The following is a 12,392-nucleotide window of genomic DNA, read 5'->3' as shown; positions in this document are numbered from 1 at the left end:
GTAACACAATAACCGTACGTCGCACACAGACAAACAATGTATCAAAACGTGCGGCTCGATCGGACTCGCTATGCTATTACTTTTCTCTATAGAATACGAATTTTTTGCGACGTAGTCGCGAAAAAATCGTCCAAAAAAAACCCATTCATTTCTATGGAATTAATTGAAAAAAAAGCACTTTTTCAACGTTTTTCAAACATCCGCTGCTCTGGCATGCTTTCACCTAGAGACGTGATTCAAACTCTAAAACGTAGGAAAACTTCTCCTCTGTGGATCTGGCATTCAACTTTTCTGCTAGGTTTTACACTTTCGGATCAGTCCCGGGTCAAACGCCATGTGGTTTCTGGGAGAAAATCCGGCTTTTGAATGGGTGTCTATTGCGTTACACACCAGTGAGGGTCTTTAAGCTTAGAGTGTAGGCGGCTTCAAAAAAAAGCTCAAACTTTCTCGCTTAAACCGTGTTTTCAGCCACAAATTTCACTCTACAGACATGATTTTCTCAAAAGTAGTAGGAAAACTTGTCCTGATTCACACAATGTGTCTACCTACACGATAGGATTTACGGTTTTTGAATGACAAGCCTCAAAGTGAGGAGAGCACAGGTGAGCGGCCTCATTGACTCCCAGTATAAACGTTGCTGAAAAGTCACTCGTTTTTAACTCCCTGTAGCGTCGTCATTTTTAAAAATACAAACAAAAAAATACATCATTTTATTCAGGAGACCCTTCTAGCGCTCACTGTGAAAGAATTTTGTGAATAGCTGCTTCCGTTGTCGAGTTATTTGTCATTGTTCGAGGCCTGGTCCTTCATAAAAAAAACAGTAGAAAACTCCAGCCCTTGTGTGTCAGCCTCACCTTAGCCGCCCACTTTATTAGGAACACTTCTGTTCGTACATACAAACTACAAACACTCTTCTTAGAGTTTAGAGTTTATTTTATTTTTAAAAGGGACAGTGCACAAATTAAACATTATCCTTGTAGGAAAACTTGTCCTGATTCACACAATGTGTCTACCTAAACGATAGGATTTACGGTTTTTGAATGACAAGCGTCAAACTGAGGACAGGGCAGCTGACAGGCTTCATTGAAACCCATTGTAAACATGAGAGAAAAGTCACTTGTTTTTAAATCGCTCTATTGTCGTTATTTTTAAGAGTACAAACAAAAAAATACATCATTTTATTCAGGAGACCCTTCTAGCGCTCACTGTGAAAGAATTTTGTGAATAGAAGCTTTCGTTGTCGAGTTATTTGTGATTGTTCGAGGCCTACTTCTTAGCAAAACAGCAGAAACCTGACATTATCTTGTGTGTGTCTCTTAACTCTCCTGTTCAGGCCCGTCACCATGCCAATTGGGGCCAGTGACGGGGCAGAGGGAAAAGCTGTCTCAAGCACACACACATCATGCTCAAAATTTCAAACTTAAACTGTTTTCAGCCACAAATTTCACACTACAGACATAATTTTCTCAAAAGTAGTAGTCACACTTGTCCCAAAAAAAACCCATTCATTTCTATGGAATTAATTGGAAAAAAAAAGCACTTTTTCAAACATCCGCTGCTCTGAGAAACTGAGAAGAGATCAGCCGACAGGCCTCACCTTAGCCGCCCACTTTATTAGGAACACTTCTGTTCGTACATACAAACTACAAACACTCTTCTTAGAGTTTATTTTATTTTTAAAAGGGACAGTGCACAAATTAAACATTATCCTTGTGGTAAGGACAGATGTCTGTCCCAGGTTAAAGCAGTACATGCTAATTTCCGCCTGTAGTCACTTTGTTCATACTGTTGAATAGCTCTTCTTCATGATGGCTGCTGTCTCAAGCACACACACAATCATTGCATTGAAACGTCATTGCAGGTCACACGTTCACGGCCAGCGAACATGCGTGAGCGAATTGCATCGCGCACTGCATCCTCTCACAATTTCCCCCGGGGAATTGTCCGGTCTAGTTAATATTACAAGGCCCCTGATTGGCTGTGACCCAGGGGCGTGGCCCCCCCTTAAAGCGCCGGTGCATGTCCGCCATCGTCTGTGTGAGACTCGCGCGCGCGACAACTGTCCTTCCCGTGATTCATTTCCAGACCGCATTTCCCCTTCTCCGTTTTAGCCTTTTTTTATTTTTTATTTATTTCTTTTTTACTCAGTAACGGTTGTGATGTAAAATGTACCGAAGTACACTACTTAAAAGAAAACATACTTAAGTAAAAGTAAAAGTACACTCTTTAAAAATTACTTGAAAAAGTATAAGTACACAAAAAAGCTACTCAAGTACAGTAACGCGAGTGATGTAATTCGTTACTTTCCACCTCTGCAATGAAGTCATCGTTATCCTGACACGCTGCACTAGAGATGGAGCTCGGCAGTGAAAATGGATATTATTTCTTGAATGCAAGTCCTACATTATAAATCTGGAATAAGAAATGTATGGTGATTAATTCCTTTTGGCATCACTTGCTCAGATGCTAACCTCAAAATGTTAGCTGTGAAAGTTTTCCCATTCAGGAAGTAATAAAAGTCAAGCTGTGTTCCAATTTAATTTGCTAATTGTGGTGACTCTGGTCTATTTCCTCTATCCTTCGGTTCTTTGTGAATTACGCAGATAAAGCAGGTTCCTCTTGGGGTCTACAAGCTGGAGGATCCATTTCCCAAATCATAAACACGCCGTCAATTAGCCTTCAGCGAAACAGTATGGCCTTTAGCATCTGATGACCTTAAACAGCCCAATTATCACTACATCGGCAAGTAGCTTCACTTTTTACTGTGGAATAATAAGCATTTAATGGTGCAGGTAACTCTAACTCTGCTGTTTCACATCGACGGATGGATAAATGTCAGAGTTTTGGTGCAATTGATTTTGTTTTTGAAATGGTGATGTCTGTGACGTGTCATGATGTTCTTGAAATGCAGAAGTGCGTAAACTCAGCATGATATTCATCCTGGGGTCACAGAAAACGTAGGCTCAGTAATTAATTGAAATGAAATAATCCAGGAAGTACACAGAACTCAGACACAGGAATAAAGGCTCAGGCTTTACGAAATAAACCACAATCAGATTCTGCAACGTTTTGCAAACACAACAGGATGTAAATAACACACTTGTGAAGCACAAACACAGAACAGGTGCACACAATCAGGTAGTGAGACGAGGAGACGAGACGGGGCAGAGACAGGAATAAACAGAAGCAGACGCAAATATGAACATGTGATGCTTATCACCATGGAAACCACTACATGAAGGTGGAGTCTGTAACAATGTCCAGTGCAGAGGTGGACAGTAACGAAGTACATTTACTTTAGTACTGTACTTAAGTACACTTTTGGAGTATCTGTACTTTACTTGAGTATTAATATTTTTGGAAACTTATGACTTTAACTTCACTACATTTGAAAGGCAAATATCGTACTTTTTACTCCAATAGATTTCTATCAAGGTCCTCATTACTCGTTACTATGAAGCAGCTTTGAAAGTGGATGTTTTTTCTTTTCTTTTCTAAAACGTGATTGGTTTTTTCGCAGGTGACACTGAGAGCTGATCAGTAATCACTAGGGTCACGTCTCGTCCACAGACTGTATAAAATCAAGTTCAATGATTTCTCCACAGCATTATTTAACACGATTAGTTGATGGCAGAATGGAAGGAGACATTTCTTCTGGGGAATGAACACACTTATGGCAAAGGAATAAAGAGTCATTTCATTTTAAATGTTTGCCAAAAACGGAGCACATCACAGCCTACAAAAACTCGCTGTCCGACGTGTGGAAGCATATTGAGGTATATAAACATTTTATTCCAAGAGAAAGCTTGCAATGAATTTGTCTGTGCTTTTAGAGCTAGAGATAATGTTGCAATAGCGACGCAGTCTGGTTAGTCAAATGACTTTCAATGGATTTTCCTGCCAAGTTGCCGTAGTCTTGTCCACAGCTAACATTAACACATAGCTAGTTAACTTGGACACTGTTAGTTAGCATGTAAACACAGAGTTACGCTAACATGAATAGCATTAACTTATCTGAAGTGCTTTTAGAAATGTTTTAGCATAATCTTGCCAAATAAGCAGAATGTAGAAATCTTTCTTTTCTCGTAATGTTAGCCACCCAATATAATTTTGAGTTTGAAAAGATTTTGCTAGCATGTCAGGTGGAGCTTCACTAACTAGCTAGCTTAACATTAAACCACCATGATTCCACAGGCAGATTCATATGTGCTTGAATACATACACTTGCACGCGCGTGCTCACACACGACCTGTGAGATGGACAGTATTATATTAGTCAGTCACAACAAATCGTTGGAATTTTTTCTTTTGATGTCAGATGATGGTTTTGCATTTTTTTGTCTTGCTTAAAGCAGTGTTGCTGTTGGGCCGTTATTAAGCTCGAGGTGTGGATCTGGGTTTTAATCAGGTTGGATCATCACTTTTATTTTCTGAGCAAGCTGCATTTACAGCTATTCCACTGTCTTCCGGATTAACATACACATACATGTGCACACACTGCCAGAGCCGGGTCAGAACACGACCATGCTGATTTATGGGGGTGAGGAGGAGTGTTACAATTTAAAAAAAAATGAAAATGGCTCTTTTTCAGTTCAGTTATGTTTCATTTTGTAATGTTCTACGAGGCGTTTATTCTACAGGTTCTACAAGTTAGTCAGTAAATCCAGTTGGTTGTTTCAGAGGCATTCGGTTTTGTAAGCGTTGTGTCAATAATACAACAATGCATTGACAGAAAATGTACTTTTAATACTTAAGTATTTTTAAAAGCAAGTACTTCAGTACTTTAACTTAAGTAAAAATTTGACTGGACAGCTTTCACTTGTATCTAGCAGGATCTGTACTTTGACTTAAGTAATGAAGTTGGGTTCTTTGTCCACCTCTGGTCCAGTGTAACAGTTTTTATTTTAATGAAGATTCCTGATCTAATCCCAGTTTGTAGATATGCATTTAGGGAATTCCTGGAAATTTTTAAACTCATGCAGTTACCCCCCCCCCCCCCCCCCCCCAAAAAAAAAAAAAAAAAAAAAACAACAACAAATATTATCAACAAACAGGAAGTGAAGTTATCATCATCCACCCAGGATCCTGCTTTTTTTTCCTGGTTGTGCTTTTGGATTTATATCTGCACGCGATACTCACTCTATTAATGATGTGTATAAGGATAAAACGTAAAATATTTCTGATAGTAACAGTTCAGATTTATATAAACTAAACAGCGTTATATGACAGCATTGTTGTGACATCACAGTTCTGTCTAAAAGTTTTAATCAGACAAACTAAAAAATTCCCAGTAAATTTGCAAACGTTTCAGTGACTTTCTTCAGAACCACATGCTTATGTTGATAAACAGCCATAAATTAGCAATCAAGTTCACTGCACAGCTGATTTACATTGACCACGCCCACAAAACTCCATACGATCCAAAGCCTGTAGAACTGAAAATGACAAAATGGTGAAAGACAAAATGGCACCTCCTCAGTGCAGCACTTCAGCTGCCGCAGACACACCCTAACTCCTGCTCTTTTATAGGGTGCCATTACTTTTGTCTTAGCTACTAGCTCCTTTGAATAGCTAGTCTTAATTTATGGGGTTGTTTTATTTAAGCGTATCGCCCTTTACAAGTACATAAATTTACTAACTCAGAAGTTATATATAGGATACAAACGTTTTTCCCAAGTCACTGGATTTTCGTGAGCAGCGTAGTTCTTGTGTAAATCATCGTCCAGCAAATGATTTATGGATAAATTTGTTCGTATCTGGTCATATTCAGAAACGAGATGAAAGTTTTGAGCTATTTTGGTGACGTGGGGTGTGTGTGTGTGCGTAAGCACATGAGCTGACCTTATCCAGGTTGTTGTAGAAGTCCACGTTTCCTGCACACAGGTAGCGGCCCAGAAGTGTAGCGTGTGTAGTAAATATGGTGGCCATGGGAATCTTACGGGAACGGCTGAGCACGAGGCCGGCTCCCGACTGCCACTCGTGGAAGTGAGCGATTACGTTGAGCTTGTCCTGAAGCTGATCTGTTAACTACAGACAGAAACAGACACAGGATGAGCGTTTACACTGCTGTAGTGTCGTGCACACACTGAAAACCACGGTCAGGAATTTCACTGACAATCCTGTGCAAAATCCGAGGAATAAGTAAAAGATATGGCACCGGAGTATTAAATCAGAAAGGAGGAACGGTCAGGGGAAATTAATAATTTAATAACCATTTACACCACAGTGCTGTTGATTAACTGCAAATAACTGCAATCAGTATAAATAGGGAGGTGATTATAGGAAATCGCATGCACTGATTGGTCGAGACATTCGGGCTATTTCTTGATAATCACCTCGAGTGACTCGGCAAAATGGCGTCCAATTCCTTCATCACCGTAACTCTTTTGTTTCATCCAAACTTTGTAATAGATTTCTATTTTATGACTCCTACATTATCAGGTCAGTACAAACCATTTTAGAGTCCAAACGTTTGTTTTCCAGCATAAAATTAAATGTTACCAAAAAAAAAGTTTATATCTGAGCAGCATATTCCATAAGAGACACTTTTCAGATGAAAAAAGAAAGCATAATGAAGGCTGCTGGGTTTTGGTGTAAAATGAAGTGAGTGTGACAGTCAAAGTGTCCAGAAGAACTGTGGCTGGTTCTGTAAGATGCTCAGGAAAACCTACACATCATTTCCACATAAAACTGCACTCACTGGACCTCAGACGGAGATTTTTTTTAAAGCAAAGGGTCGTCTCACACCAAATACTGACTTTATTTCATTTATTACGACTCACTGATTACTGTTTATAGTATTTTTTTAATGTTGAAACATTTCATTTCATTATTTTTAAGCTATTTTTGGTCGACAGCATTTCTTTAAGACTTTTGCACATATACACTAGTATATGATTTTTTTAAATACGATTTTTAAAAGAATTACCTGAGTATTTATCCTAAAACAATTATTCTTGACTTCATCTCTTTTATTATTCACCAATATTCACTTTGCCTTTGGTGGATAATTGTCAATTAACAGGTATATACTGTATATAAATACATTATTGTTTCTATAATAACACCTAACAAAAACCATATGTGAAATTATTGGTATAGTGAAGGTTAATTAAAGTAAGGAGACATTTATTTCACATTTATGGAAGGAGTCTCCAGTGTCAGTGCTTTGTAACTGTAATTCTGTGTGTGTGTGTGTGTGTGTGTGTGTGTGTGTGTGTGTGTGTGTGTGAGAGAGAGATGGACTAGCATCCCATTCTGGCTGTATTCCCGACTTCACAGCCAGTGTTCCCGGGATACACTCTGGATCCACTGTAACCCTGACTGAAGTAAGAAATTTTTTTTAAATCCATGTTATCACCTCTTTAAAGAACCAGGCCACGAGTGAGCCGAAGATGAGCGAGTCATTGGCCTCTCGGTCGTGGTACGGCAGCCCGATGCCACAAGTGTTCCACAAGTCTCCCTTCCAGTGGTCCAGGTTCCAGGCAGCAGCTCCAATATCAAACAGAATCACATACGGGCTCCCTTCTATGAGCCACCGACCAAAGTGCACCTACACACACACACACACACACACACACACACACACACACACACCTGCTTTCACTTTTTCACTTATTACTTACTTTATTTAAACCCCGGCTTCTGTTACTTTGTCTTGTGTTTGTTTTTATTTTCCATGCCGATGCTCATCATGTTCCTCACTTCTGCTCTCGTGTTTTCATGTCTGTTGTTTTTATTGCTTTGTCTGTCCCATGTAAATAAAAAGTTTCTGCACTTGCATCCGTATCTGTGCCTCAACCCTGATAAAACCTTTTGGTTTAAATGAGAAGCATTATGTTTGGAGAAAGGAAAAGAGAATAAGAACCTTATCCCATCTGTGAAACATGGTGGTGGTGGTAGTATCATGGTTTGGACCGGTTTTGCTGCATCTGCACCAGAATGGCTTTGCATCACTGACAATGAATTATTCCAGACAAAGAAAATTGCTTTGTCTATCCCGTGTAAATAAAAAATTTCTGCACTTGCATCCATCTCCACACCTCAACCCTGATAAAAATATTAAGAATCCTGTTCATGAGAGAGACAGGGTGAGAGAGAGAGACAGGGTGAGAGAGAGAGAGAGAGAGAGAGACAGGGTGAGAGAGAGAGAGAGAGAGAGAGAGACTGACTTTTTAAGCCACCTTTAATTACACCATTGCTCCATGTGTATATTTTCTTTCACAAGAAAATAAAACAATAAATAATGGAAAAGATAAAAGGTACATAAAAAGTCATTACTATAAAATCATCAAATTCAGTACATAACACCTTTTCTGTTAAAATATTCTCATACACACACAATTATACAACCCCAATTCCAAAAAAGTTGGGGCAAAGTACAAATTGTAAATAAAAACGGAATGCAATGATGTGGAAGTTTCAAAATTCCATATTTTATTCAGAATAGAACATAGATGACATATCAAATGTTTAAACTGAGAAAATGTATCATTTAAAGAGAAAAATTAGGTGATTTTAAATTTCATGACAACAACACATCTCAAAAAAGTTGGGACAAGGCCATGTTTCCCACTGTGAGACATCCCCTTTTCTCTTTACAACAGTCTGTAAACGTCTGGGGACTGAGGAGACAAGTTGCTCAAGTTTAGGGATAGGAATGTTAACCCATTCTTGTCTAATGTAGGATTCTAGTTGCTCAACTGTCTTAGGTCTTTTTTGTCGTATCTTCCGTTTTATGATGCGCCAAATGTTTTCTATGGGTGAAAGATCTGGACTGCAGGCTGGCCAGTTCAGTACCCGGACCCTTCTTCTACGCAGCCATGATGCTGTAATTGATGCAGTATGTGGTTTGGCATTGTCATGTTGGAAAATGCAAGGTCTTCCCTGAAAGAGACGTCGTCTGGATGGGAGCATATGTTGCTCTAGAACCTGGATATACCTTTCAGCATTGATGGTGTCTTTCCAGATGTGTAAGCTGCCCATGCCACACGCACTAATGCAACCCCATACCATCAGAGATGCAGGCTTCTGAACTGAGCGCTGATAACAACTCGGGTCGTCCTTCTCCTCTTTAGTCCGAATGACACGGCGTCCCTGATTTCCATAAAGAACTTCAAATTTTGATTCGTCTGACCACAGAACAGTTTTCCACTTTGCCACAGTCCATTTTAAATGAGCCTTGGCCCAGAGAAGACGTCTGCGCTTCTGGATCATGTTTAGATACGGCTTCTTCTTTGAACTACAGAGTTTTAGCTGGCAACGGTGGATGGCACGGTGAATTGTGTTCACAGATAATGTTCTCTGGAAATATTCCTGAGCCCATTTTGTGATTTCCAATACAGAAGCATGCCTGTATGTGATGCAGTGCCGTCTAAGGGCCCGAAGATCACGGGCACCCAGTATGGTTTTCCGGCCTTGACCCTTACGCACAGAGATTCTTCCAGATTCTCTGAATCTTTTGATGATATTATGCACTGTAGATGATGATATGTTCAAACTCTTTGCAATTTTACACTGTCGAACTCCTTTCTGATATTGCTCCACTATTTGTCGGCGCAGAATTAGGGGGATTGGTGATCCTCTTCCCATCTTTACTTCTGAGAGCCGCTGCCACTCCAAGATGCTCTTTTTATACCCAGTCATGTTAATGACCTATTGCCAATTGACCTAATGAGTTGCAATTTGGTCCTCCAGCTGTTCCTTTTTTGTACCTTTAACTTTTCCAGCCTCTTATTGCCCCTGTCCCAACTTTTTTGAGATGTGTTGCTGTCATGAAATTTCAAATGAACCAATATTTGGCATGAAATTTCAAAATGTCTCACTTTCGACATTTGATATGTTGTCTATGTTCTATTGTATACTGCTGTTCTGCCATGTGATGGCTCAGTGTTTATACATTAAACACATAGTCTATACATTAAACACAATGTTCAACATTTCATCTGTGGTGTGTCTTTGGTAAAATACAGTACACAGAAAAGCCTATGGGTGGAACAAGGTTGAGGTACAAAAATTTGATATTTTAAATATCACATCAAATTTCTGTACCTTGAACTTGTTCCACCCATTTGCTGTTCTACAAAGTTTCACTGGTATTAGTAGATGGTTAACAAACTATTAACAACTGATCTGTAAAGTGTGAGTTAATATATTAGTTAAGTATTAGTTATTAGCTTATGTATTCTATTGGGACGTTATTCTAAAGTTGCAACTATTCCTCATTTACTAACAGTTAATAAATGAGGAATAGTTGCAACTTTAGAATAACGTCCCAATAACATATATAAACTATTAACTGATATTTAGCAAGTCATTAGTAAGTAATTCACTAATAGCTTGTTCATGATCTATTACTAGTTTATAAGGTATAGTTATAAATTATTAACATACAGTTAACAAGTCATTTATAACTCATTAACTAACAGTTTATTAATGGTCTATTAACTATCTATAAGGCATCATTATAAAGCCTTAACAAACTATTAACAGACACTTAACGGGTCATTAATAACTCATTAATTAACAGTTTACTAATGATCTATTAAATAATTATAACTAGTTATAACGGATAGTTATTATAAAGTGTTACCAATCTTACTAATGTAAAGCTGTTGACACAGTGGGGAGACACAGACACAGCGGATGGGTTTAAAAGCCTGAACTTGGGAAAACTTTAATCCTCTCAAAACTTACTGCATGTCAGTTTTATATGAAAAATTCTAGACGCGCCAACCAACATCATCATAATACGACACAGTAAAGAGCAAAACAACGACTCAACAGGCAATGCAGGACGTGACAGAAACAATCATTTCAATTGAACACCTAATAGCTGGCTGTGAATTATGAACAATGTGGGGCCCCTACACATGCCCCCCCAGTATTCACAAAGACAGATAAGTTCATCCGGTGAGGTGGGCGCAGTGCTTGGCTAAAACTACTCTGGCCTTCAGGCACTGGGGCTGCAGGAACAGGAAGTTCAGGGTTTGTGGACTGTGGAAGCGTGGTAGATGGCGGATGGCCCCGCCGCAGGGGCTGGGCAACCACCACCGGAGAATCCAAGTCCAAGTGAGTGGGTTTAAGGCGATCCACTGACACCCGATCTCGCTTGCCCCCGACGTCAATGACAAAAAAATTTATCTCCCGTTTCCAGCACCCTGAACGGACCATCAGAGAGCGGGCACAAGGGGCTGTGGTGAGCATCATGATGGATGAAAACATATGCCGCATCCTGCAGTCCTGGTAAGAGCTGTGAACGTGGCATGCCATGCTGAGAGGTGGGCACTGGTGCATAAACCTGGGCACCTTGGAGGTGCACCTGCTGCTGCTGACCAGCAGACCATGGGCAGGTAACATCAGGCAAGAAATCGCCCAGCACCCGCAGAGGCTGCCCATAGACCAATTCGGCTGCAGAAGAAAGTAGATCCTCTTTGGGAGCAGCCCGCAGCCCCAACATTACCCAAGGCAAACGATCCACCCAGCTTTCATCACAGAGGCTTACCCGTAATGTGGCTTTCAATGAACGGTGAAACCACTCACATAGTCCATTGGCTTGTGGGTGGTAGGCTGTGGTGCGGTGTATCTGCACTCCAAGGCTGTTGGTGACTGCAACCCATAACTCTGACGTGAACTGCGAGCCACGGTCTGATGTTATGTCAGAAGGGATGCCAAAATGGGCTACCCTTGTGCTCAGAAATGCCCGCGTGACATCAGCCGTGGAGATGGACTGGAGTGGAATGGCTTCGGGCCAACGAGTGGTGCGGTCAACCACAGTGAGCAGGTGCGTAAAGCCCCGGGAGGTTGGCAAGGGTCCCACCAGGTCCACATGTACATGGTCAAAATGTCTCTCCGGGACATGAAAGGTTTCAAGAGGGGCTTTGGAGTGATGGTGCACCTTAGCCTGCTGACATTCGAGGCAGGCAGCGGCCCAGTCACAAACATCCTTTCTGAGGCCATGCCAAACAAACTTTGCTGCCACCAGCTTCTGTGATGCTCTCCTGCCAGGGTGGGAAAGGGCATGCACCACATCAAACACCTGCCTGTGCCAACTGCCAGGAACAATGGGTCGGGTCTGACCTGTGGATACATCACAAAGCAGGGTGACACCTGCATTGCCAAAAGGAACATCCACCAAACGCAGTCCACTGATGGCAGTCCTGTACGCCTGAACATCAGCGTCGTGGACCTGATCTGCCGCCATGCGGACATAATCCACCCCGAGATACACTGCCCCCGCAAACTGATGAGAGAGACAGTCCGCCACACAATTATCCTTCCCTGCCACATGACGGATATCCGTTGTGAACTCCGAAATAAAGGAAAGCTGACACTGCTGCCAGGAAGACCACGGCTCTGAAACCTTGGCCATAGCAAAGGTTAAGGGCTTGTGGT

General features: G+C 40.8%; 1 protein-coding gene across 1 annotated transcript in view; it reads right to left on the bottom strand.

The window, feature by feature from the left end:
* Positions 1–12,392, bottom strand: part of gys2 (glycogen synthase 2) — a 100,227-nt gene that overhangs the window by 83,126 nt on the left and 4,709 nt on the right. The window contains exons 3-4 of the mRNA XM_060903731.1: positions 7,360–7,551; positions 5,841–6,026 (exon numbers count right to left, since the gene is read on the bottom strand). Coding sequence (XP_060759714.1) covers positions 5,841–6,026; positions 7,360–7,551 — 378 coding nt within the window. The remainder of the gene's footprint in view (positions 1–5,840; positions 6,027–7,359; positions 7,552–12,392) is intronic.

Source organism: Neoarius graeffei, chromosome 21 (assembly GCF_027579695.1).
Source record: "Neoarius graeffei isolate fNeoGra1 chromosome 21, fNeoGra1.pri, whole genome shotgun sequence".
NCBI lineage: Eukaryota > Metazoa > Chordata > Actinopteri > Siluriformes > Ariidae > Neoarius > Neoarius graeffei.
Note: the sequence above shows the minus strand (reverse complement) of the source record. Positions and strands in the feature narration are given on the sequence as shown.